The 26589-nt window shown below is 45.3% G+C and overlaps 2 protein-coding genes and 1 long non-coding RNA gene across 6 annotated transcripts in view; 2 read left to right on the top strand and 1 right to left on the bottom strand.

Moving 5' to 3' along the window:
• The window catches only part of LOC108401639 (uncharacterized), a 171734-nt gene extending 170908 nt beyond the window's left edge, over positions 1-826 (top strand). For all 3 annotated transcript variants that reach the window (XM_037019579.2, XM_073216364.1, XM_037019588.2), the window contains one exon: positions 382-826. In XM_037019579.2, the coding sequence (XP_036875474.1) occupies positions 382-766 (385 nt within the window). In that variant the 3' untranslated portion in view covers positions 767-826. The remainder of the gene's footprint in view (positions 1-381) is intronic.
• Positions 827-10554: 9728 nt separating this feature from the next.
• RCN1 (reticulocalbin 1) lies at positions 10555-22660 on the bottom strand. Its single transcript, XM_017667701.3, has 6 exons — positions 22308-22660; positions 18029-18222; positions 16876-17054; positions 15455-15515; positions 12559-12758; positions 10555-11669 (listed from the first exon to the last, which is right to left on the bottom strand). The coding sequence occupies exons 1-6, from the start codon at positions 22559-22561 to the stop codon at positions 11562-11564; spliced, it is 996 nt and encodes a 331-aa protein (XP_017523190.3). The 5' UTR covers positions 22562-22660; the 3' UTR covers positions 10555-11561.
• Positions 22661-22945: 285 nt separating this feature from the next.
• The window catches only part of LOC140844420 (uncharacterized), an 84397-nt gene continuing 80753 nt past the window's right edge, over positions 22946-26589 (top strand). For both annotated transcript variants that reach the window (XR_012122671.1, XR_012122670.1), the window contains exon 1: positions 22946-23172. This is a non-coding gene — a long non-coding RNA (uncharacterized lncRNA). The remainder of the gene's footprint in view (positions 23173-26589) is intronic.

Below are 26589 nucleotides of genomic sequence, written 5' to 3'. Positions count from 1 at the left end.
TAACTAAGTTTTCCCTCTCAATTTGACACAAAAGTACCAGGCTTTTCATGGTCAGAAGCAACCATAAGATGGACATAATGATATTAATAATAGCCAGTGTTTAATGAGAACTTACTCTGTCCAGGAACTGTTCAGGTATTAAATGGTATCCTCAGAGTCAGCCTGTGAAGCAGGTTCCATGGTTATGAACATTACGTTGTTGTGTGAATTGAGGTACAGGGAAGTTAAGTAACTTGCCCAAGGTAACTCAGCTTCAGAGTGGCAGAGCTGGGATTTGATTTGAGGCCCTTTGAAGCTAGAGCCTACTTCTGGGGGAAGTTATGGGGCTGGGAGAGAGTGTCATGGTGACCAGGACTATAAGCATTGTAATTCAACTTCTAGGTACTGTGGCCTAAAAACCGGCTTGCTGACGTCCCCCATGGTGGGGTTCATGGTGACCAATCAGTGCACCTTCCACAGACCCGTCAGCTTTCCTCAGGTCCCAGTGGCTGCGCTGGCCGTGGAGAAGGTGGGTCACTCCAGCGTGCATTACCGCCTTGCTCTGTTTCCCCCGGAGCCCACCGAGGAGCCGCCTTCAGTAGATCACCAGGACCTCAGTGATGGCTTTTTTCTTGGCCACCCCAAGCTGGTGCATTTTGCTGCCTTGGCCTGCACCACCGGGTCTTCAGTCCATGTTTTTGTAAATCCAGCCACCAGCAAGCCTACAGGCCTTCCCAACGACTTCAGGAACGGGCTCCTCAGGCTGATGCACCCGGCTTCTGCGTGAATCGTCTGTAGATGGAACTGTGCCTGTCAGAAAATAAAGTTTAGATTATTCTCTCAAGAATTTCTTTTGATTTCTTAGCATATATTTTTACCCTTATAATAAGTGTCAGTTCCTCTAAAGTTGTTCAAACAGAGTGTTCTGGCTCCACTGGTCAGCCATCTCCTTGCATTGGGCCTGGGGCAAAATGCTTTACAATAGAGCCGTGCCAACCACCCAGTGCGGAAGGTACTGCTCTTATCTCCCTTTACAGAAGAGAAAAAGGTTTGCAGAGTGGAAGTAATTGGCCTAAAGTCGTTCAGCTAGTGAATTGATCTGACTCTGAAGTCTCCTGGGAGTGTTCTCTTCACGCATCTCTATCTCCAATATTTTAGCAGCATGGCCACCTCTTCCTGTGGCTTGGGATCACTAATCTGGTATGACTCCTTCCTCAGCTTCTTATAGTTAATAACTGTATGACCTCCTTTAAAAAAAAAAACGATGTGAATGTAAAAAGAAAACATCTTTCTATCATGTATTTAAAACAACAAACCTTTGATAATTTTCTGATAAATCCACAGCCTCCATCAGTCACTCATGCCATGGGATGAAATCTAAAAGCAACCATGAGGTAAAAAAAATCTTTAATGCTGAAGCATGTAAGGACCCTACATTGGTGTAATAATAAAAATGGTTAATTACTGAGGGCTGCCTGCACCAAGTGCTCTGTGGTCGTTATCTTAATTAATCCTCACTCTTCTGAAAGTAGGGGTTCTTGTTGCCATTTTTCAGATGAAAATGTTGAGTCTCTAAAGAGAACAACTGGAGCAGGCGAAGGAGTTCGGTCTAGCCTCTGCATCAGCCCTGAGAAAGGGAAAACCGCAGGCTTAATCTCTCTGGGCCTCAGTTTCCTCTGAAAACATAACCCCAAGTGACCTTTTTCAGTGGGGTCCCTGAATGTTCTTTGAATGTGAGGATACTCTTTGATCTGCTTTTGAATTGAGTTCCAAATCGCTGCCACACATAAATAGCTTTGGGATACTCTCCCCATGATAAGAACAATGCTAAATGCTAGTCCTTTGTCATTGAATCCATTCAATTTCACCTACTAATAGATCAATTTTGAGGTTTTAAAAACACTTCACACAAGAATCCTAAAACTCTGGAAAGCCTATTGACTAGCAGCCTGGTGTTTGTCAGCACGGATCATCTGACCTCTGGCATTTGACCTGCTGAGGAAGGTCATCAGGGAAAACTCCTCCTTTGTGGTTCTCCCTTCACAGTCTCAGTTCTGCATGTGTATTATCTCACCTCAGCTTTGTAACTACTGGGAAACTTGGCTATTAGTATTATGATTACAGGCAGAACAGGCTCTTTAGGAGGCAGGTGACCTGCCAAGATCACCGAACTTCCATGTGGCAGAGCTACAGCTTCAGTCCAGACAGGCCTTGGGCTCTGTCTTTGCATGCCACTAACTCTGCGTCTCATCCCAGTGGTCCTGAATTTTCAAATCACACCATGCATTGCCACTGATTTTTAAAACTTCATTAAACTTTCACCAAGAGTGGGGTCCTGCATTAGAAAAACCTAGATTTGTGGCCTGGATCTGCTGCTTCTAAATGAAGGAACGGCATGGCAGGCTCACCCCTAATTCCTGTGGGCCCCAGGGTGGGAATAAGAGTAGAAAATGGTAGTGGGTCACTCGACTATTTTTTTTTCCTTCTAAGGGGCTCCATGTATGTGTGTGTGGACACCCCCGCCTGCATATTCAAACAGGCTACCAGCCGGCCCTTAGGTTCTTTGGGCCTAGGTGTGTGCACACCTGTGGCTTTTTCTGCCCTTTGGAAGATGCTCCCAGGAGTACACAAGCTCCAGAAGAGGCCTGGAGTTATGTGGGCAGGGAGTTCCGAGCTGCTGCAGGGACTTGGGGCCTGGTCTAGAAGTGGTGCTCTGACCATGCACCTGCTGGGCAAAACCCTTTGGGCCATGGACTCTTCAACCCAGGAGGAGAAGGAAGATCCCAGCAGAGGAGGTACAGAGTGGGGCTCTAAATCCCAAAGTAGGCAGGACTGAATGCCCAGGATTTAGGGAGGCACTGATCAAAACTACCCTCTTTCATTGGCAGAGGTATCCTGGTCTGGACAATGAATCACATTGTCACCAAACATATAAATTGTATAACTTTGGGCACTATTTCCCTTATAGTTACCTCATCTGTAAAATGAGAAAAATAATACTGTTTCCACAGGTTACCAAGGTTTTCTTCACACCCACTGAGCAATAGTAGTATTGAACAGCCTGCTCCCTTGAAGTTAAATGTGGGCACATGATTTGCTTTGACCACTGAAAGTGAGTGTGGGTGACATGGGTCACTTTCAGGAGTGACCCCGGTTGCGTGCCTGTGCTTAATTCTGCAGTGGACACGGGGATGTAGAGACACACTGCCGAGTCCCCATACCGCAGCTGCCATGGACAGTTGCCCAGAACCACACCAGACTTTGCAAAAGCAAAAATTAAACCTCTGTTGCTTTAGACCACTGAGATGGTAGGGTAGTTACCACAGGACAGACCAGTTCATCCTCTTTCTTCCAAGTACCAACCTCCAAGGGTTGTTGTGGGTTGTATGAGAAATGTGAGTGTGTGACACATAGTGCTTGGTACACAGCTCATATTCGTGTAGTACTGGTATTCATGTGGGAGAAAAGAAATGCTTAGGTGCTCCTAGGACACAAACACCTCCAAGGTAGGAAAGTAACCAATCCTTACATTCATTTTCTTTCACGTGACTCAGTGGAGAATTGCATACTGTTTTCTATTTCATATGAGGACAATTACAGATATATGTAGAACACATGGATGGTCAGGTGCATCACATCTAGGGGATGTTTCCCCAGTCTCAGACCCTGGAACTGACCAGAACTGAGAGTGCAAATGGTTTCTTTGGAAATAGCTCCAAGTTCATGTTGATCTCATAAATTTAAGTACTAATGACAATCTTTCCACTGTTAAAATTTTTAATACTTGCATTTGAGCCAAAGCAGCAAATATTACCTTCATTTTTAGCAGAAAATTCTAGCACTCATTTTAAGACTACAGAGAGCCAAATCTTAGTTGCATGTACTAGGAGGAAGACAGATTTTATTAGAAAGGTGGCAAAATAACCTAGAAAGACTAAAAAAAAAAAAGACCCCAAACCCAGTTGGCCCTTCACCACTTCATTCCACAAGATGTTTGAGCTGCTAACAAGTAGCCATGTAGCATTGTTTGCTGGGCACTTCTGAACAGATATGATTCATGCTTTTGCTAACAAGAAACATCTACAATAATCCAAACAGGTGAAGAAAACCTTCAGGTGTTGCTGATTTTCTAACTATATTTTTTTATAACACTCAGATTCTTTTGAAAACCTACAGCAAGAGACAAGAGGTACAAAATGTGTGTTCATGTTTTGTTTGGACAGATTTTGGCTCCTAGCAATTAATGTTTTCAGTCACATTAAGCATATAAATAATGTTTTGTGACATTACAGTATTTCCCATTACAGATCAATTTTGTAACATTTGTTCATAATCAGACTTGAAATGTTACCTAGAAACAAAATATGTTTTCCTTGAAGCAGTCAGACCCTATTAGAAATCTCAGGCTTTAGAAATCACCATGTTAACAGTTATGTCCCCTAGCTAAGGTTTTCTTTCCTTAAATAGTGTTAAATTCAGCCCCTGAAGCACTAGTCCTTTAAGGGTTCTCTTCTTATGTGCACTGACTTGAAAGGAAAAACTTAGTGCTCAAAATATGTTTAATATTTTGCCTAACTTAATCAATCAACCAGTATCCCCTTTCTGGGGGAAAAATAGTGGTAGCACCTTTAGAAGTGTTATGCTTATAATTAGGTTACATGATATTATTTGTTCATTTTTTAAAAGACAGGTTTTCATTGCTTAAAAAAAGGTGTTTGCCTATTACTAGGTATGCGGTGTTATTCTCCTTTCTTGAGTACACAATCATACACTGTGGATGAGCAAAAAAATAAAGGGAACACATATCCGATGTGGAGATTTGAAGCAGTGAAACTTAGTGCTAACCAGCAGAGATTCTGGAGCCAGGAACACTTGGAGTTGACTAAGGCCCTACCTTTCTTAGATAAATTGTTGTTGCAATTGTAATTAAGGATCTTGACATGAGATCATCCTGCCCTTGTGGAATCTTGGGCAAATTATTTAACTTCTCATTCAGCAAATGTTAGCAATTTTATTTTATTTTATTTTATTTTTTAAAAAATTTTCTTTAAGGTATGATTGATATACACTTTAATGAAGGTTTTACATGAAAAAACAATGTGGTTACTACATTTACCCATATTATCAAGTCCCCATCCATACCCCAATGCAGTCACTGTCCATTAGTGCAAGTTGCCAGAGATCCACTATGTCCCTTCTCTGTGATACACTGTTCCCCCCATAATCCCCCACACCACGTGTACTAAACATAATACCCCTCCCTCCCCACCCACCCTCCCACACCCTTCCCCTTTGGTAACCACTAGTTTATTCTTGGAGTCTGAGTCTGCTGCCATTTTGTTCCTTCAGTTTTACTTCATTGTTATACTCCACAAATGAGGGGAATCATTTGGCATTTGTCTTTCTCCACCTGGCTTATTTCACTGAGCATAATGTCCTCCAGCTCCATCCATGTTGTTGCAAATGGTAGGATTTGTTTCTTATGGCTGAATAGTATTCCATTGTATATACATACCACATCTTCTTTATCCATTCATCTAAAGATGGACACTTAGGTTGCTTCCATACCTTGGTTATTATAAAAAGTGCTATGATGAACATAGGGGTGCATATGCCTTTTTGAATCTGAGAAGTTGTATTCTTTGGGTATTTTCCAAGAAGTGGGATTCCTGGGTCAAATGATATTTCTATTTTCAGTTTTTTGAGGAACCTTCATATTGCTTGCCACAATGGTTGAACTAGCTTACATTCCCACCAGCAGTGTAGGAGGGTTCCCCTTTCTCCACATCCTCACCAACATTTGTTGTTCTTAGTCTTTTCAATGCTGGCCATCCTTACTGGTGTGAGGTGATATCTCATTGTGGTTTTGATTTGCATTTCTCTGATGATTAGTGATGTGGAGCATCTTTTCATGTACTTGAGAAAAATGTGTATTCTGTTTCTTTTGGGTGTAGAGTTCTGTAGATGTCTGTTAGGTCCAGCTGTTCTATTGTGTTGTTCAGTGCCTCTGTCTCCTTACTTATCTTCTGTCTGGTTGATCTGTCCTTCAGAGTGAGTGGAGTGTTGAAGTCTCCAAGAATGAATGCACTGCATTCTATTTCCCCTTTTAATTCTGTTAGTTTCACATATGTGGGTGCTCCTATGTTGGGTGCATAGATATTTATAATGGTTATATCTTCTTGTTGGATTGACCCCTTTATCATTATGTAATGTCCTTCTTTGTCTCTTGTTACTTTATGTATTTTTAAGTCTATTTTGTCTGATACAAGTATTGCAACTCCTGCTTTTTTCTCTGTTAGTTGCATGAAATATCTTTTTCCATCCCTTCACTTTTAGTCTGTGTATGTCTTTGGGTTTAAAGTGAGTCTCTTGCAGGCAGCATATAGGTGGGTCTTGCTTTTTATTCATTCAGTGACTCTATGTCTTTTGATTGGTGCATTGAGTCCATTTACATTTAGGGTGATCATTGATAGGTATGTACTTATTGCCATTGAAGGCTTTAGACACATGGTTACCAAAGGTTCAAGGTTAATTTCCTTACTGTCTAAGAGTCTAACTTAACTCACTTAATATGCTGTTACAAACACAATCTAAAGGTTTTCTTTTTCTCCTCCTTCTTCCTCCTCCTCCAGTCTTTATATATTAGGTATCATATTCTGTATTCTTTGTCTATCCCTTGATTGACTTTGGGGACAGTTAATTTAATTTTGCATTTGCTTAGTAATTAGCTGTTCTACTTTCTTTTTTTTATTATTATTTTATTTTGGTATCATTAATCTACAATTACATGAAGGACATTATGTTTACTAGGCTCCCCCCTTCACCAAGTCCCCCCCACATACCCCTTCACAGTCACTGTCCATCAACATAGTAAGATGCTGTAAAATCACTACTTGTCTTCTCTGTGTTGCACAGCCCTCCCCATGACCCCCCATCACACTATGCATGCTAATCGTAATGCCCCCTTTCTTTTTTTCCCACCCTTATCCCTCCCTTCCCACCTGTCCTCCCCAGTCCCTTTCCCTTTGGTAACTATTAGTCCATTCTTGGGTTCTGTGCTTCTGCTGCTGTTTTGTTCCTTCAGTTTTCTTTTGTTCTTATACTCCACATATGAGTGAAATCATTTGGTACTTGTCTTTCTCTGCCTGGCTTATTTCACTGAGCATAATACGCTCTAGCTCCATCCATGTTGTTGTGAATGGTAGGATTTGTTTTTCTCTTATGGCTGAGTAATATTCCATTGTGTATATGTACCACATCTTCTTTATCCATTCATCTACTGATGGACAATTAGATTGCTTCCATATCTTGGCTATTGTAAATAGTGCAACAATAAACATAGGGGTGCATCTGTCTTTTTCAAACTGGAGTGCTGCATTCTTGGGGTAAAATCCTAGAAGTGGAATTCCTGGGTCAAATGGTATTTCTATTTTGAGCATTTTGAGGAACCTCCATACTGCTTTCCACAATGGTTGAACTAATTTACATTCCCACCAGCAGTGTAGGAGGATTCCCTTTTCTCCACAACCTCGCCAACATTTGTTGTTGTTTGTCTTTTGGATGGTGGCCATCCTTACTGGTGTGCGATGATATCTCATTGTGGTTTTAATTTGCATTTCTCTGATGACAAGCGATGTGGAACATCTTTTCATGTATCTGTTGGCCATCTGAATTTCTTCTGTAGAGAACTGTCTATTCAGCTCCTCTGCCCATTTTTTAATTGGATTATTTGCTTTTTGTTTGTTGAGGTGTGTGAGCTCTTTATATATTTTGGATGTCAACCCTTTATCGGATCTGTCATTTACGAATATATTCTCCCATACTGTAGGATACCTTTTTGTTCTATTGATGGTGTCCTTTGTGTTCTACTTTCTTAACTGTGGTTTTATTTTCTATGGTGACAGCTATTAAACCTTAGGAACACTTCCATCTATAGCAGTCCCTCCAAAATAGACTGTAGAGATGGTTTGTGGGAGGTAAATTCTCTCAGCTTTTGCTTATCTGGAAATTGTTTAATCCCTCCTTCAAAGTTAAATGATAATCTTGCCAGATAAAGTATTCTTGGTTCCAGGCCCTTCTGCTTCATTGCATTAAATACATCATGCCACCCCCTTCTGGCCTGTAAGGTTTCTGCTGAGAAGTCTGATGTTAGCCTGATGGGCTTTCCTTTGTATGTGATCTTATTTCTGTCTCTGGCTGCTTTTAACAGTCTTTCCTTGTCCTTGATCTTTTCCATTTTAATTACTATGTGTCTTGGTGTTGTCTTCCTTGGGTCCTTTGTGTTGGGAGATCTGTGGATCGCCATGGCCTCAGAGACTATCTCCTTCCCCAGATTGGGGAAGTTTTCAGCAACTACCTCCTCAAAGACACTTTCTACCCTTTCTCTTTCTCTTCTTCTTCTGGTACCCCTATAATACGAATATTGTTCTGTTTGGATTGGTCACACAGTTCTCTCAATATTCTTTCATTCTTAGAGATCCTTTTTCTCTCTGTGCCTCAGCTTCTCTGTATTCCTCTTCTCTAGTTTCTACTTCATTTATTGTCTCCTCCACCGTATTCAACCTGCTTTCAATACCCTCCATCATGCTCTTCAGCGATTGGATCTCTGACTTGAATTCATTCCTGAGTTCTTGGACATCTTTCCGTACCTCCATTAGCATGTTGATGATTTTTATTTTGAACTCCCTTTCAGGAAGAGTCGTAAGGTCCATGTCATTTAAATCTTTCTCCAGAGTTGTATTAATAATTTTACTCTGGACCAAATTTCTTTGGCGTTTCATATTTGTATATGGCGCCCTCTAGTGTCCAGAAGCTCTAGTCTGGCGCTGCTCAGCCCCTGAAGCAATGTTGGGGGGTCAAAGCAGAGCGGTATTGGTGCCTGCGGGGAGGAAAGAGCTGTTCCCTCCTTCCCAGCTGCTGTGCCTGTCTCCACTGCATGAACCAGTGGGCCGAGCACACAGGTATAAGCTTTTCACCCAGAGTAGCCGGATATGGATCCTTGCTTTCCACAAGTGGCTGGAATTCTCTCTAGGAACTCTGCCTGTATTAACTTTCCAACCCAGTAGTGATGCGAGTGTCATGCAAGCACCATGAAATGTATGTTTGTGCTCCCAGAGCAGATCTCCAGAGCTAGTTATTCAGCAGTCCCAGGCCTTCCACTGCCTCCCTCCTTCGTTTCTCTTCCTCCTGCTGGTGAGCTGGGGTGGGGGAAGGGCTTGGTTCCAGCTGGGCCACAGCTTTGGTATGTTACCCCGTTCGTGAGGTCTGCTCTTTTCTCCAGGTGTATGCAGTCTGGCGCCGTCCTCTTTCCTGTTGCTCTCTCAGGATTAGTTGCACCAACTGTATTTTCTAATTGTATCCAGTTTTAGGAGGAAGGCTCTGTCTGTCCTCTCACACCACCATCTTTAATCAGCTATTTTATTTTTTACAGGCTTTTTCTTTTTCTTGAGGAATATTCTCTTTGATTAAGGGTAACATCTTTCATTCATTCAGCATATAGTTACAGAATACTTAACTGTAGGCTATGCTCTCCTGTTCTAGCTGCTGGAAAACAGCGGTAAATAAAATGGGCCATGAACTGTTGCTCTCATAGAGCTCATATTCTATATTGGGGAAGATGGACAATGTAAACAAGGTGATGTCAAGTAGTGCAGTTGGTTGAATGGTACCCTCCTGAAAGATGTCTTACCGCCTAACCCCTGGAACCTGTGACTGTGACCTTACTTAGATGTCATTGCAGAGATGAGATCATCCTGGATTATCCAGGTGGGCCCTAAATCCAAGACAAATATCTTGTAATAGACACAGAGGAAGAAAAGGCCATAATGTGGAGGCAGAGGTGGCATGATACAGCCACAGCCAGGAAACACCTGGAGCCTCCAGAAACTGGACGAAGTGAGGGATTCTCCCCAGGAGCTTCCAGAGGGACCACGGCCCTGCCAATACCTTGATTTCAGACTCTCTTCTAGAACTGTGAGAGCTTCTGTTGTATAAGCCACACTTTGTGGTAATTTTTATGGCAGCCCAAGAAAGCAAATATAAATGGCAATAGGTACCAAGAAGAAAATAAAACAGGGAAATGAGATAAAGGGTTCAACTGGAACCCCTAAAATGATGGAGTCTGGAAGGTCCCATTGGGAGGCACTATTCAAGTTACCAAGGTTGGGGAGATGGGCGTTCTGAATCTGAGGGGGCCGCAAGTGCAAAGGGTCTGACCTGGGGAGACACCAGGGCTGGCTGTGGGAGGGGGAAGGGGGAGTGGTGAGGTGATGCCGGAGGCAGGGAGGGGCCAGATACCAGAGGGCCTCACAGGCCTTGGTGAGCAGTCTGGATTTTCTTCCGTTTAAAATCTCTTTGAGAGATCTTAGTTGTAATGACCTGCAGATTCCCTAAATAGCACAGAGAAGGAAGAATATGCTTATCAAGTAAATATGAGTATATTCTGAACATTCTTGTAATTGGATTAAAAAAGCCCAGAACCTTTGTAATCTCATAATCCCATCCCACTGTTTAATTCTAAATGAATAATAATGTCACAGATAGTACATGTGAAGTGAGACACCACAGGCCACAGTAGAAAATCCTAAGGGTGATCCTTTATTTCATTCACTTTGTACTTAGAAGGTGGAATTTCAGTCTGTAAAAGTTGTTCCAGCCAGTTCAGCCAATGGCTTGGAAATCACCTTGTCTTAACTCCATGATGTAAGCCCAAGGTCATGGAAGGTCCCAGAACTCCACTGGATGGGCTTCCCTAGGATCCCACTCTTCGTTCCTATTGATGATCACTGAGGAAATGGACTGTGATTCTATTCACTTTTTCAAAGGTCAGACCTACCTCATTTACATGTCAAGAATAATTTCTCAAGTATAAAATTTATTATTTTCCTATAGTTCTTTAAATGCCTGACATCCATCTTTTCTCTACCTCAAAAATCCCTTTCTTTTTCACATTATCTTTCTTAATTTCTTCTTATTGTACAAACAAAAAAAAACAAAGATGGGGATTTGTTGTGCACATTAGCAGGTCCATATAGAAAAATGCACAGAGGTTTTTTTTATACCATTTACAGTGACAGCTCAGAATACAAAGTCAAGAAGGAAAAATATGCAATATTAGACTTGCTCTGAATAAGCCTACATAGAATGATACCACTGTAGCTTAATCAGAACTTTTCCTCACTAACTATTCAACAGTGGCAAATGTAAAATATTCTCAGTTAAAATACATAGCAGTTACTCCATGTTCTGCCTGTGTCCCCAAGTTCACCCAACTTCTGAATATAGGGCTTTTTCTAATTTTATTCCCCTTTAGTTTCCATTTAATGGAAAAATCTAAAATGTTTTAGCAATGTATCCCCCCCATAAAGCATTATAATTTACAAAGGTTTTAGTGTGGAGATTACTGAAAGAAGAACAATGACTATTTTCCAGGAAATACTGAGTGAAAAACAGTTTTAGTTACAATCTGATGTTATAAACTTGCTGTTTCAGGGACATGACTGCTGTAAATGAGACATCTGTAGCAACCATCCAAGACAATAAGGAAAGCCTATGACAGTCTGCCCTGTTATGGTGTTTGTATATCAAAGTTCATCATGATTTTTTGTGAGATCTTCCCCATAATTGGTAGCTTGGCTTCCAACAAACATGTTCCAGTTCTCCAATATCTCCTCTTTAGTTAGCTTTTCATCCTGTGGGAGAGAGGAAAGAGCTCTGTCACAGAAGCTCTGTTGACTCTGAGTAACAGTTCAACATGAAGCTCATGTTATTTAATTGATTTGTAACATTTAAATTATTACACTTAATGATTAAAAAGCTGCCAGGTACCTCCTTCATCTACCATCTCTGCCCTGCAAAATCCCAAATTGGAACAGCCTCTTGCTATAAAAGCTGTGCTAAAATATATCCTAAACTATATCAGGTAAGTCCCTGAGGAATTCAGAAGCTGGAATCCAGTTATATCTACAAGCAGTGCCAGCATTCTCAAAACAGGACCCGAAGAATTCTACTTCCCTTTTATGGCCTGACTCCAAAATGTTCCTGAGAACTTAGAACAATGATCAAAGTGGAAGGAGGCAGAACTTCTTCCTAAATCTTATTTATTCATTAATTTTGATATTTATCAATAGGTATTGAAGTACTGGACATCAGAGCTAGAAGTGTGAGCTGGCCTGAGGATGTCTGGGTTTTAATGGGATGGCCTTCCTTGTGCCTGGCATATCACCGATGTTTGATAAATGTCTGCTGTCGAATGAATGAACAAACTTGTCCTAGGGCAATGCAGGGTATATCTCTTAAATCCATGCTCTGTGCACAGCAGTTACTTTTGCCGTGGTCCTAGGTCATGGAGTGAAAGTTAACGTGTGGTCCATAGCAGAAGATCCAGGAATGTGTGGGCCTAAAGAGCCCACAGTGGGTTATCATGGTTTTGGCTTAAGTTTACAAGTCTCTAGTGTAGGTCAAGAACAAGAAGTCGGTAAGGACAGGCAGCACCCAATGCTGTCACGGAAGAAGCAAGCAGAATCAATCTTATGTAAACTGTTGCCCTTAAAGGAACGACTCCAGAAGAATGTGAAATACCTTGTTTTTGTCCGACTCATACACCAGGTGCCTGGCCTCGGCCTGTGCATGGTCATAATCTTGAGGGAGGATCCAGTGGCGAATCTCATCTTTGTCTAACTTCCCGTCCTTGTTCAGATCCCGGAATTCATTAAACTGCTCCCGCTCTGACAAAACCCAGTCTGGCTCAGGGCCACTCTCCTCGTGGGAAAACATATCCGCTAGGAGGGAAGGTTAAGGCTGTTCTTGGTTACTAAGACAAGTGGCAACCCAAGTCAAAGAAAACCTAACCTCTTGAGTCTGTGGAAGGCGATCACCAATCAGGAGACCTGACTGAGGCATGTGGTGGCCATCTCCCGAGGACAGTGGGGCACTGGTTTCCCTGCTCTGAAGGCTGCTTGGTGGATGAGAAAGAACTGAGCATAGGAGCCAGAAGACAAATCCTGGCTCCTGATGAATCTTAGTTCAGTGATTGGGATTAATTTACTTAATGCAGTGACAGAGCCTTAAGTTACCTTGTCTATAAAATGGAGGTGATCATTTACAAATGACAAGCTTATTAGGAAAATCAAATGGGGCACTTTCTGTGAAAGCCCTCTACAACCCAAAATGCCACTATATAGGTGGAAACCAGTAAGTAGAATGACCACCACCACTTTCTATTGTCCAGATACTATAGAAAGTACTTAAACACATTTTTTTTCATTTGGTTTTTGTAACAATCCTATGAAGTACGTATTGTTATTCTTCACGCTTTATAGATGAAAACACTGAGGCACAGCCTTAACCCAAGTCCAAAGCTAGTATGAACTTGCGGCTACATAGGAACATGGGCACTCGGCTTCCATCCCATGGTCTTAACCACAGTGCTCATTCCCACATTGTTTATACCACTTCCAAAGGGCTTCACATGTATCTTTTTATTCCATCCTTATGAAAATTCTGTAAGCTAGGTTATTATCCTTATTTTGTAAAATGGCAGGGAAAGGAAGAAGTAGGCAAAGTTTATGCATAGTTTGCTAAGTCACTAGATCCTCTTGGAAAAGGGAGATACCCTGTGAAAAGAGAGATTCCCAAACACATCTTGGGGATGTCAGGTGGTAGAGCAGGCAGTGAAAGAAACAAAACGAGAGGCAAGACCCTTGGTTTGTCCACAAAGTAAACCCACACCTGATATTTGCACATGTTTTTGAGAAAGGACTGTCACATGCTAACATGCTTCACATGCTAACACACTTCATGCAGTCCTGCAAGCATGGCTGCTGTGTATTCTCATTTTACAGACAAGGAAGCTGAGGCTGGTAGTGATTACACAGCTAGGAAGTGGAGAAGCCAGGACTCCTAATTCCAGTGCTCTTCCCTCTACACCACATCACCAACAGTTTTCCATCATTCCTGCCTAAAAGACAAAGCTCCCCCTAAATGAAGTCACTTGATGGACAAGCTCATACATTGGGGCCTCTCTGACTGCGAGATGCTCAGCATCCTATTTTCAAGCACAATGCCCCCACCTCCCTTTGTCCAGTATAAAGATGGCATGTTTCTTTTAGGCAAAGCCACTCAGAATTTTGCCTGACCTTGTACCATTTCAGTGCAGAGTTCCAGCGAGCCAGGAAGAGCACACACTTTTAATCAAAAGTGCTACATTGCTTGTTTTAATCCATCAGCCTCTTCTGTCATTCTGATTTCATCACCACTGTCAGGGTGAGACGTCCACAGCTTTGAACCTTCCCTTGCACATGCACGAGGCAAAAGGAAGGCTCTGCGGCTTACACTGACAAGGGGGCTGTCAGCATCTGTTATTCTACAAAGGTAGTGCCACTAAGATCACTTTAATTACTGTGTTAAGAGCTACCTGTCTGTTACCACAGGCACAGAACAGCGCTCAGTTCTTCAGAACAAATATAATTTTGAATGATCCGAAGAAGCTTTGCTCTTAATTACTGAAGGCACTTGTTCTTATATACAGCGTGGCAGAGAATACAACCACAGACCACAGAATGATGGCAAACTGGGCGCTAGTTTTACTTTGAAAAGTAATTAACTGCCTTTATTAAATATGTGTACAAAAACGAAACATATCCCATCCCTCAAATGATTGTCCAGCTTTTACTTTATTGAGACTTGGAGAAGAAGAGCTGTTGTGAGAAGGCAGCCTGCAGCTGGACCACACGCCAAAGCACCGAAGGAGCAGCCAGTGAGGATGGAGTGGCAGTCTTCCCTGGTGCATGCCTGGAGGGCTATGGGGCTGCAGGGAAGGGCTCTTACCAGCAGGGTGGCTTCTGACCCAGGTGCATTAACTGGAGCTTCATTCAACCAGGGCTCAGATACCAGTAAATGTACTTACGATGTTGCTTTAAGTAGAGCCCATCAGAACAAACTGCTAGGTACAGTGCTCCCAATGAAAGGATCAAAAACTAGAAGCACAAAATGGCTAATTACGGGGCAACTGTGCACTTTGTAAGAGGAGTTACCTAAGAATGAATGCCTTCTTCAGAGATCTTGGGCATGTGTGAACAGTTCCACTGAACACAGCTGCATCTACACAGAGCTTCTAGGCCCCACTTACTAAAGGTGTGGTCAGACTGTATGCTCCCACCTCACTGTCCACCTAGGGATCTCCAGTCCCCTTTTGCACAGGTAAAACTAGCCGGTGTAGTGAGGGACACACCTCCCAGAGCCTAGAGGAGGGCCTGCCTTCTGGTCTCCTCTCCACGGCCTGAGGACTAATAATGCCTCCCTGACATTGCACTGCTAGGGCTAGTGTGACAAGCCCCTCTACTTGGAGGGCAAAGGAGTGGCACCTATAGGCTTGCAGCTGTTGCTAGAGGAGACCTCTGGAGAAAGCAGCGAGACACAGGGGTGGAGGCATGCTGCCCAGCTGGGACAGCTGAGCAAGACTCCAGGCCACACTCACCAATGTACTCATCCTGATCCACAAACCCGTCCCCGTTCTTGTCAATGTCCTCCAGAGTTTCCTGGGAAGAAAACAGGAAAAGGGAATGCAAGATGGCCAGGTGCTCTAAGCAAATCTGGGAATTCTTTCTATTGTCCTCCTTTCGGTCTGGCTTGTATGGCAGAATGCTCAGGGACTTCTGGTTCATCTCCTTACCTCCCTGGGTGTTAGTTTCTTACCTATAAAAAATAAGCAGTGGCTTCTATCCTATCTCTCCCACCCCACAATTTTAAGAGCAGAACACTCTTAGAATGAAAATGTACCTATAAGCCCAGAGGTGCTCTGATTATATCAGGAAGCTCTGTGAAGCCAGCCATCTTCACCACCCATCCAACATCCCCGGGGGTACCTGGGAGGAGTCCAGCTTAAGAACTGCTGGACAATCTCAAAAACAGATTCCAGTGCTAAATGGGCCATGAACACTGAGTTGGTTTTAGAAAAATATGAAGATAAAGCATGAGGCAAAAGTGGACCCATCCACCTACTTGGTAACTCAAATAGTCCAAAGCTGATCATAAACAAAAGCTTTGGCCACTTGCTTCCCACTCTCAAAGCTGCTGGAACTGGCTCAGGATGTATCTGCCCAGGAAATGAGTGATGGAATGTATTTTATTACCGTGGAAAATAAAGACATTTGGGACTCTACAAGACACTATGGAAAGCAACTACACCTAGAGGCCTTACAAGCTCAGCCGCCCTCAAAGACTAGGGTCTAATCCTTTTACCCCCTGAAAATATTCCTTAGAGGAGTGTCCTTCCAGCCCTGGTCTTACTAAGCTTCCTTATGGTCAACAATCCTATGCATGCCATTCCAGAATCTTTTTCTACTTCCTTCACAGCTGAAAAATGGGACAGAAACTACGTCACTGCTCACTAAACCCATTTACTCTTTCTGGGCACACATCTAAACTGTACTTCCTGCCTCACCATGGCAAGGAGGGGCCAGTGGCACGTAAAAGGAAGGATGGTTCCTTTCCTGGTAGTAAAGGTAGGCTGTGCCTTCTTCTCATTCCCTCTCTCCCTCTCTCTACCTGCTGGCTGTCAGGATGACAAGATGGTAGAGTACAAGGTAGACGTAGCCTGGCTATCTGGTAGCACTTGGGGAACCACCCCGAAGATCCACCTGACTGGGACCATCTGCACTGGACTTGATAAAAGCGAAAAATAAGCCCTGATGTGTCAGACAGGTTGGGGCTCTCTGTTACAGCAGCCAGCCTGCCCTGGCTGATCTACTGGGTAAACAGAGATTTCAGTTTATTTCCCCTTCCCAGTCCTTCCCCAGTTCTCATCAGGTTGAAGAATTTTCTCTCTTGGGATGGAGGGACAAGACGCTGGCACAGCTTTCACCCTTGTCTTCCCCCTGTCCTGGCTCTTTATCTTACCAAAACCACAATTTCTTTCATATGCTCAAACTCCTCAGGGTGCAGAAAGGCAGTGAACTCCTCCCGAGTGGCTGTCTGGTCACTGTCAAGATCGGCAGCCTTGAACCTTCTCTCGTCACGTGGCAGCATCTTTTTAAAGGTGTGGTGATCTGACGTATCATGGAACTCTGTGGGATTTCCTGCAGGGTTGCGCAAGAACATTACACTGCGCTGCTAAGAAAGGCGTTACCCCAGGTCACTCGCATTCGTGCCCAAGTGCTACACATGGGACAAAAGGTCCTGACTTATCAAGTTCTTTGAAACATTTTATTTCAGAATACCTTTAGCATCTGTTCCTTTATTCCCCCCCAAATCCAGGCCCTCATAGGGCATTATAGCAAGTGGCTAAAGCACAGACTATAGACCATATGAATACCATACTCACCTTTGCAGAAGCCTGCTTTCATATCATTGATCCAGAACCTGCAGAGGTTCCTGAGGGCCTGTGACATTTTGTTTAAATGTTTTTGCTTAGCTTTCAAGATCTCCCTGAATCTGGCCGTGTGTGCTCCTTAGTTCTCCTCAGATTGGTCTCCTTGCTGTTTCTACCACACATGTGGGTCTGCATACACCACCCCTTCATTATTCCCCCAAACATGCAGGTCTTATGTCCAAACCTTGCCTATTGCTAAATGCACTGCCGTACCTTTGCCCTTCCAGCTGACTCACCTTCCCCACTTGTCTTCATTTCTCTCAATAGATACCCATTTCTCAAGGCCCAGCTCCCAAACCACCCTTCAGCACGAAGAAAGAAGCCTGCGTTGGCCCCCCAGTCCACCCCATCCTTGCTATCTGCAACTCAGTAGCACTTTGAAACTGTCCTACAAACACACGGCCTTTCTGCTTTTTTCTCTGTGTGTGCCTCTGAGATTGTAAACTCTGGCTGGGCAGCAACCTAAGTAATTTTTTATCAGACCCTGAACCCCACCTCACACTCACCACCTACAGCTTCACTCAGAGTAAGCAACTCAGTACATTCTTAACAAGCAGAGGAAGACACTACACAAGCAGGTTCTACTTAGTAGCTGGTAACATCTCCCTGAGAACATAGGTATGATGAGGGAGCATGTTATGCGGGCCCCAGCCATGCAACGGCCCCTGCAGCACCTCTTACCTAGGTAATAACCGTAGGTAGCTTGTTTGTATTCTTCCCAGGAAATTTTATCATCTTTGTCCCGATCATAATCCTTCCAGACTTTAGCAACATTATCATAGATGTATCTTTTCTGTACACGTTTGATCCAGGTTTTCAGCTCCTCAGTGGTGACAAAGCTGTCCCCATCACTGTCGATGCGATCGACAATCTTCCTGTAGTAAACAAAACAAAACAAAACAAAACAAAGAACAACCCACAAGGCTAGTATCAAGGCTTGTGTGATCCTGATCCAGAAAAAGATAAAATACCTGCACAATCTAAAATGCATAAACAGTTTAAATAAAATCAGTGATCCAATGGTATTAGAAAGGATCTCAAAGTTCCCTTTTTCCAAGGATGTATGCCTTACCACCCCCACCCACCCCCAGTGCCAATGGCAGATACATGGATCATGCCCTGATAAACCTACATGATAAACCCCAGCACATTCAACACAAGTGCTCTGTGGTCAAACACTACTGATTGATTTGACGTGATTTGTACAATGAAACTCTGCAACCTTTCCTGATGTTGTCCAACTCCTTCATTTTAGAGTAATGGCAATCCAGGCCAAGAGAAATTGGATGACTTTTCCAAGATCACACAGCTAGTACTTAGAACATCTCGGGTAAGAACTTAAGTCTTCTGGCTCTAGGTCCAATGCAAAAGAAATGGAAAATTCTACATAAACCAAAACATAAGTGAATTCTTTGTGTTCTAAATGTCACCACTTTCGACTTAAAGGCTTGAAACTTAAAGCAGGAAGAAACCAGATCTTGTTGGACAAAGAATAAAATGTTAGGGATGAAAGAGCCTTGACATTAGGGAACCTGTTCAAGAAACTTGACCAGCTGTGCAGCTCAGGAGCCTAAACGCCTGCTCTCTGGTGAAGACTTCTGTGTCCACTAGTGTCTCCTGTTCCACAGCTGGCCCAGGTTCCAGTGATTTCCCACTTGACTCCACTGATGCACCCCAGATCCAAGACCAGAGCAAGCATCAGGTCGGGAACTCACCTGTGTCTTTCTTGAGGCCACAGAGTGGGGCCACCTGGGGACACCCTGTGTAGGGAAATTCAAGGGCACCTACAAGCTATATCCAATGTTTAAAAAAGTTTTACCCAAGGAGTCCCTTTACCTGGGATGAGGTCATACAGGCTGCTAAGGATTTGTTTCTTTGCTTTGGCTAGAATTCTGTCAATGCAGTGGGTACACTTTCTCACTGTGAATATAAGTTCTGCTTGATGGTTATTCTTTGATTAAGGAGACACGGGAAATGAATTCATTATTATTTAAGTCTCCATCTCCTACCTGAACCTGGGTAGCCCAAGCTCCTCTTCCTCAGTCAAGGGTAAACATTGCTATCAGCTTTAACATGCCCCTTCATTTACAATTTTAACAGGTCTCAAGACTAAAAGAGGGAAACCCTCTTCCAGGAACTCACAGCTTCTCTGAGTCTCAGTTACCTAACTATAAATTGGAATGCCTAGCTTGCCAGGAATATTGTGAAGAATAAAGGAGAGAAAGTGTGCCTTGCCTCACTAAGCACAGGATGGAGAACTCAGCAAACACCCAGCAGGTTACAGACAAGAGCAGAGCCTCCAGGTAGAGCTTAAGGCAACCTGGAGACCCCTACTGGCCTCCCACAAGGCTGCCCAGCTTTGCTCCAGACAATGACTGCCACATGGGAAAAAAAGTCCATGGTGTCAAGAAAAACCAGAAAGTGGGATGTGTGCATGAAAACACTCAGATTTTAAATGCTGGCAAGTAATTCATATTTTTTCTAAGATGGTGTGGCTGTTTGTCACTGTGTGCAGCCTATGGGTCTCCACTTTGTAGCCCTCTGGCCTAGGTGTCTCCACAGGTGTTTCCCTAAGCTATGGTCAGGTAGTGGTGATAAAGGTGTCTGGATCCTGCCATGCTCCTCCCTCAGCAGCTCAGACTTGGAGGAACTGTTGCACCAGGAGCTGTGGACACAGATGTGGCTTTTCATGCTTTGCCTGGTCCCATACTGCACCCGGTATTTCCAACCCTACCTGCTGCTAGCCCAGACAGGCAAGCAGTGTATTCACCATCCATCTGGTGGCTCAGGCCAGAGACCCAGATGTCACCCTTGATTCCTCCCTCCTTCCCCCACTCCCACTTTGAGTTAAGAGCAAGCACTGCCAGATCGACCTCCCACAGGTGTCTGTGTTCTCCCTCTCTTGCTGTCTGGACCGGCTTGTGCCTGGTTCACGCCCTCATGGTCACTAGCCCTTTCTCTGGTCTCCCCATCTGTGCCTCAGTTAATGTTCTCTGCCCTACTGCCAGTCTGACTTTTTTCTAAAGAGTTTTTGGGATGAAGACATTTTGACCATGTACAGGATAACATCTAATCTCCACCTCTCAGAGGTCCTTCCTGCTCTGCCCTGGGTTCCCCTCCACTTCCACCTCCCATTTATTCTGTCCTGTTCCTTTACTGTCCCAATACCCCTCAAACCCCAGAACAGGTTTCAAAGCCTTGATAAGCAGGCTGTTTTCCCTGCAGGAATGCCTACCCTTGCCTGTATACCTGGCAACCTCTGAGTTACCCCACAAGCTCTGATCAGGTTGATGATACCAAACTCCGAAGTCCCTCCCTCCAGCCTGAGGCCTGAGGGGCTCCTTCCCCTGGAGGTGGTCCCTGTAGTTTTTACATGTGAGCATTAGAGCAATCATGCATCAGTGTCTGCTTGTGTCTCACCCCCCACATCTGATTATAAGTACTTGAGGACTAAGACCGTAAGGTTTTATCTTCATATCTGCCAGGTACCTATCAAGGTGCCTGGCCTGCAGTAGGTGTTCAAATGTTGGTTACATAAATAAATGAATAAAGTGAAGGTGTCCATACAAGGATCAAATGCAGACCAACTCCATTAGCACTTGCTCTCACTACTAAGGCTTACTGGTCATGATGAAGGCATTAAACTGGAATCTGTAGGACTGTAAACCCTAAACTCTCCTCCTCTTTCTTCCCCATGACAGTGCTCTAAACTACTGCCAGACACTCAGGGCCCCAGAATAAATCAGTCTGCAAGTGCCTCAAAGCAATACAATAGAATGAATTTATCAATGGCCCCATTGTTAAATCTCAAACAAGAAGAGAAAGTACTTCTCTGAAAAATAAAAAGTGATTGTTTGGAGGTGACTTTGAAGTTCAAAGATCTTTTTATCAAAGCAGGCAGATGGTACACCTACACAATAGGTATAATTTAACCTCATATTCTAACCAACCACATTGGCCTTTGGTAGCCCCCACCAGCACAGGGATGGCTGTGTTTTTTTATGTAGAAGGACATGAAGATCCTCCACCTCCAGGAACCAGGTTCAGGGAGGCCTGGTGCCCAGTTGGCAGGGTTAATGGGACCCTTCCCAGCCCAGCCTCCACCTGGGACCAGGCTGGCTGCTGATTGCTCTGTGGAAGGGTTTCCAGATACCTTTGCACAATGCCAAATGTCTCCCCAGGGGACGTGAAGAGGGTGCACTGAGATACCAAAGTTTTGTTTCCCAGGTTTGGTTCCTGACTCAACCGCCTTCCACGGTGAAATTCACAATCCGCCTACAGACCAGCCTGCTTTTTGTCTTTTGCCATAGGACTGGGTGCCTCTGCAGACAAATGCTGCAAAAAGAAACTTGGGGACCAGTTTCCATTCCCATCCCCTTTACCTCCCCAATGCCCCTCCCTTCTTAACAACAGGATTTTTATATCCTTACTTAAAATTTGTGGAGCGTTTAGGTAGAAGGAAAGAACAGGCCTGCCTCGGGGCAGGGAACAGACCAGGAATCAAGCCTCTCCTTTATCTGACCCCTTCATCTTTTATCCATTTTTGTTCATCCTTCAGACCTTCTTAGCAGTGTGTCAAACGCTCCTCTCAGGGAATGGGGGGAGAAGAGAGAAACTGCGAGGGTGGGGAAGAACTCATGTCTTTAGAGGACAGACTTCTTTTATACACCCACCCCCCCCAGCCTTCTGATGCAACCACGGGGAGGGGGCAGGCCTCGCCGTCCGGGCTCCCGAGGCCGCTGCCACGTTCCGGCCTCTCCGAGGGAGCCACGCCAGACCGGGCGCGGCGGCGATCTCCACGCCAGGGTCCCGGTGCCCTCGGGCACCTGGCTGCCCCGCCCCCGGATCCGCACGCACGATTTCGCTTTCGCTTTGCGACTCGCACCCTGCGGGGCTCCAGCCCCGGTGGCCCCGCGGGCACCTTCGACGCCCCCGAGCGCGGCCGGGGCCGCGGCCTCACCCCAGCCTCTCCTTGCTCTCCTCCGAGGTGAGCTGGTCGAAGGTCTTGGAGTCCTCCTTGCCCAGGAAGGCCTCGTGGTCGTACTGGAAGCTCTGGTTGTCCTCGGGCGGCCGCTCGCCCAGCTCCGAGTCGGGTCGCACCACGCGCTCCTTGCGCACCGTGGGCTTGGCCCGCAGCGCCCGGGGCGCCAGCGCCAGCGCCAGCAGCAGCCCCAGGGCGAGCCCCAGGCGGCGGCCGCGGCCGCCACGCGCCATCGTCGGGAGAAGGGAGCGGCCCGCAGGCAGGCACCGAGCGAGCGAGCCGAGCGGCGACTCGGGAATGGGGGCGCCGCGCCGGCCGGGCTGGGGCTGAGGCTGGCCGGGGGAGGGGACGGGCCAGCCCCTCGGCCAGCGCCCGCCCCGCGCCCGAGCGGAGGGGCGCGCCCCGGCCGCAGGCAGGGAAGCGCCGGCTGCCCCGCTCACGCGCCCATTGGCCACCGCGCGGCGGGGGGAGGCTGCGGCCGCCGAGCCACGTCGCCAGCCAGGGTGGTGGGCGCGGGGCTCGGGTGTTGCTTCCGCCCCTCCCCGCGATCTCGTCGCGAGGGGCGGGCCCAGCGTGCTGGGCCGGGGACTGGAGGGCTCTTAGGAAGACGGGGAAGAAGTTCTTTGTCAAGCAACAGATGTTCGGGATAAAATTCCCTCCGTCTTCTTCCAGTTCCGGAGAATAGAATGGAGAGGGGTGCCGCCCCTCCCCTACTCCCAGCCGGGTCCCCGAATCTCAGACCCGGACCCCGCCTCAAGATGTGCTCTTAAGCCAAATTCAACCCCACTTGCCCAAACTTGGAATCTGGTTCCAAACACAGGAGAGTGGAAAGAGACCAGAGTGGGTAAGTTCCCCTAGAAACGAGGCTCACAAGGGGTCACAAACTCCAGTGTGAGAGGAGAGCCAAGCAGGTAATGCAATAAGACCAAGGGACCCTCTACACTGAGCAGCCCAGTGCTCTCCAGCTGCCAGGGGAAGTGCAGGCCGCAAACTGGCAGTTGGGTCCCTTTCCCCAGAAGAAATCAGGATGTCGGATGATGTCTGTTTTCATTTCTAAACGAGGGCAACTCATTTTACAAAAGCACTCCGTGCATGACTCAAACAATCTTGTCTGTACGCTGAATCTGGAGAAATGCCAATACAGAGCAGCTCTGTAGGACCTTCTGCAGTGATGGCAGTGCTCTAGGTCTGGGCTGGCCAATAGGTAGTGGCTGTTGAACATTAGACGTGTAGCTAGTGTAACTGGGGCATTGAAAATTTAATTTAAATTTAAATTGAGTTTAAATAGCTCTGTGTGCCTAGTGGCTATCATATTGGACGATGTAGGTCAGAGTACTCGTCCTTTTGTATCCCAGCCTTTTGAGACTTTGAAAGGCATGGATCTTTTTCCAGAAATAAGCATGTACAGCTACTGACATGGGTGCTTGATTAAAGTGTCACAGGATTCATGGATCTTCTGAAGCCCTACTTGTGAGACTCAGATAAGGAATCCCTAGAAAACTAAAACTGTGGTTGAATGGAGGAGCCCACCCCAACAGTGCTGGACAGTTGGACTCCCAGAGCTTTGCCCCTGTCTTGCTTTGTCCTCTCTTTCTGAGTATCTAGGTCACTGGGCTCTGCTTCTTGCTCTTGCAGTAGGATGTCAGAGCATTATCAATAGCAGCATAGATGCAAGTACCTTTCTTATAAAGACTGTTTTCAATCAAGTAACATAATTATTGTGTGTCCACCGTGGACTAAGCACTGGACTGGGTACTGAGGGTGCAATGGGGAAATGAGACAGTCATGGTCTCTGCAGAGCTACAGTGTATATGAATAGATCATTCATTCATTCACTTATTCAGTCAACTGAGTACCTGCTAAATGTCAGGGTTGTGCTGGGTATTAGTTTACTTGCATGGATTGCAAGCCAGTGCAAACAGCTCTTAAGGAAGGCATTCCGTATTACGGGGGTACATCAGAGGGACAGGACCCAGATTGTGGCATCTGTTGGGGGAAGAGACTGAAGCCTCCTAGAGAAAGGGACATCTAACTGAGACTTAAGGCTAGCAGGATAAGCCAGACAGTGGGGGTGTGGATATATGAGAGGAGGGTAACGTCCTGTGTGAGCTGCAGAGAGCAGTGGGGTTTGAGGGAATGATGTCTTTGTGACCCAATATATCCCCACCAGCCAGCAGTTAGATCTAAAGACATTGTCATTGGTGTCACCTCACCTGAGCTGACTTTTAATGGAATAGGAAATGCTGTGCTTGAAAGCAGACCAGTTCCCCATGGCCATTATAGAGGCTTGAATTTCTAGCAACAGAAAATATTACCCTGAGTATGTAAGAGCTCCCTATTAAGATGTAAGCGCCCTGAAATAGGTGGCTTAGTACCTTCTGTGCTCCTCCACCAAGCAGGATGTAAATTGTTGAGTGACAGGAGGCAGAGGAGTATGGAAGAGGCATAGAGAAAGAGATTAGGGTTTGTAGGTAAAATTGTAATATTTCCAGAATATCTCGCCTGGCTTTAGTACATCTGCATATCAACAGGCGCTCAAGAGTGAAGAGAAGTATGGCTTTAGTGTATTTGCATCATTTCTCATGGGTGGAGAGAATTAATCTCCATATCAGTGGGTAAAATTACCTGGGCAATGGAGGCCTTATCTGTACCTGAAAGCTGAGGGGGAGGGCCTGTTTTGCTTCTGCTGGAGCAGGAAAGAGAGAAGGGCCTGACTGCAGTTTGAAAGCAATAGATGGATTTTAAACTTTAGTTCTCCCTTTGATTGATTTCGGTTTTAGAGGTATTTTGCCCCGGGATTTCCTCTCCCTGGATTTACAGGGCTACAAAAAGAGGAGGATTAGGAAGGAAACAGGAAACTGGGTGGAGATGGGGAGATGGTCTTTTCTTATTCACAACTTTCCCACCAGCAGCCCTGGGTCCCTGGGATTTGATCCAGACTTTCAGGAATGAGAACGGCACATCCTTTGCCCTTTGTCTAGTTGGCTTCCTGCCAGATACTAGTGATTTCCAATAGTTAGATTGTTCCACGGGTAGTCTTGACTCCTGTGGGAATTACCAGAGAATTCCAGCACTGCTGTGAATCCCAAAGAGTTTATGTAGTTCCACTGGGTTTGCTTACATTCTTTTTTTTTAAATGCAACCTAAAATGTTAAAATAAGTGCTCTTTCCTTCCTGCTCCACTTTTTAAAATACCTTATTTATTTGGAGTTTAGGTTTTCTTTACCTGTTTTTAAAAATTCAGTTTATTTAAACAAACAAAACCAGAAACAGTTCACCTGCACTGAACCCCACATCATGTATCCCAGCTTTTAGGACCTAAACTTGAGAAATGAGCCCCAAAACATCTAACTTTGAATACCAGAGGGCTCAGACCCACAGACTGTAGCAATCTGAGAAACCACTTTTACAGGGCTCATTGCGTGGACTTACCTACCCCAGGGCCTATCTCAGAGGCAGCCAAAGATCCAGGCTTTAAAGTGAGGGGAGCTCACTTGTTTATATTAAAGCCCCTGGAAGGGAACTTTTATACATGTCTGGTGCCCCAATTTTTTTTACTCCCACCTGGGTGACCCCTCTTAATCACCTGGCTCTGGAGGCCAGGGAGCTTATGATCCTGGCCCCATGGAATTTTAATAATTGTAGCTCATATTAAAAATATAAAAAGTATAAATAATCAAAGGAACTCATTCCGTGCCCTGATTTTTGCAGCTGTGGCTGAGGGGTACATGCCTGGCTATGGTGGCCAGTGAGGCTTACACCTGTGGGTCCTGCAGGGCTGTAACTAATGGAGAAAGAGTTCTTAAAACAGCTAGCACCCCCAGGGCACAGCAAGAGGCAACAGACCCTGGAGCTCTGTCTTTCTGTGAAGGAGGCCTATTAGCTAATCATTGTGACTGCAGCCTCTGAGAGGGTGGCCACTACTTGTGTGCTCAACCTCTGCTGTGCCCCAGTGTGCCAGTGTCTATTAGAGGGAAGATATACATGCATCTAGTACCCTGGCTTTTACATCTGGTGCCCGTTTTTGTGGCTGCCACCCTGGGGACACCCCTTGGTCATCTGACTCCAGTGGCCAGGGGCTTGCACTCCTAGGTCCCACGGGAGTATGAAAAGTACAGAGATGGTTCTTGCCAGGCTGCCACCCCCTGGGCACTGCACAGACAGTGGGCTGAGGCACCCCACCCCCACCCTCTGGCCAGTCTTTCTTTGAAGGATGCCTCTTTGCTTATCTTGGAGCTTTGGCCTGAGGGGAGACCTCAGG

The sequence above is a fragment of the Manis javanica genome, chromosome 11 (genome assembly GCF_040802235.1).
Source record: "Manis javanica isolate MJ-LG chromosome 11, MJ_LKY, whole genome shotgun sequence".
Taxonomy (NCBI): domain Eukaryota; kingdom Metazoa; phylum Chordata; class Mammalia; order Pholidota; family Manidae; genus Manis; species Manis javanica.
Note: the sequence above shows the minus strand (reverse complement) of the source record. Positions and strands in the feature narration are given on the sequence as shown.

Excerpts from the sequence above, each read along its gene's own strand:
- RCN1 (XM_017667701.3), bottom strand. The coding sequence starts at position 22,561 with ATGGCGCGTGGCGGCCGCGGCCGCCGCCTGGGGCTCGCCCTGGGGCTG. Across the intron at positions 18,223-22,307 it reads GAGAGCAAGGAGAGGCTGGG|GAAGATTGTCGATCGCATCG; the intron begins GTGAGGCCGCGG and ends TGTTTACTACAG. Across the intron at positions 12,759-15,454 it reads GGATCAGGATGAGTACATTG|CGGATATGTTTTCCCACGAG; the intron begins GTGAGTGTGGCC and ends CTTCCCTCCTAG.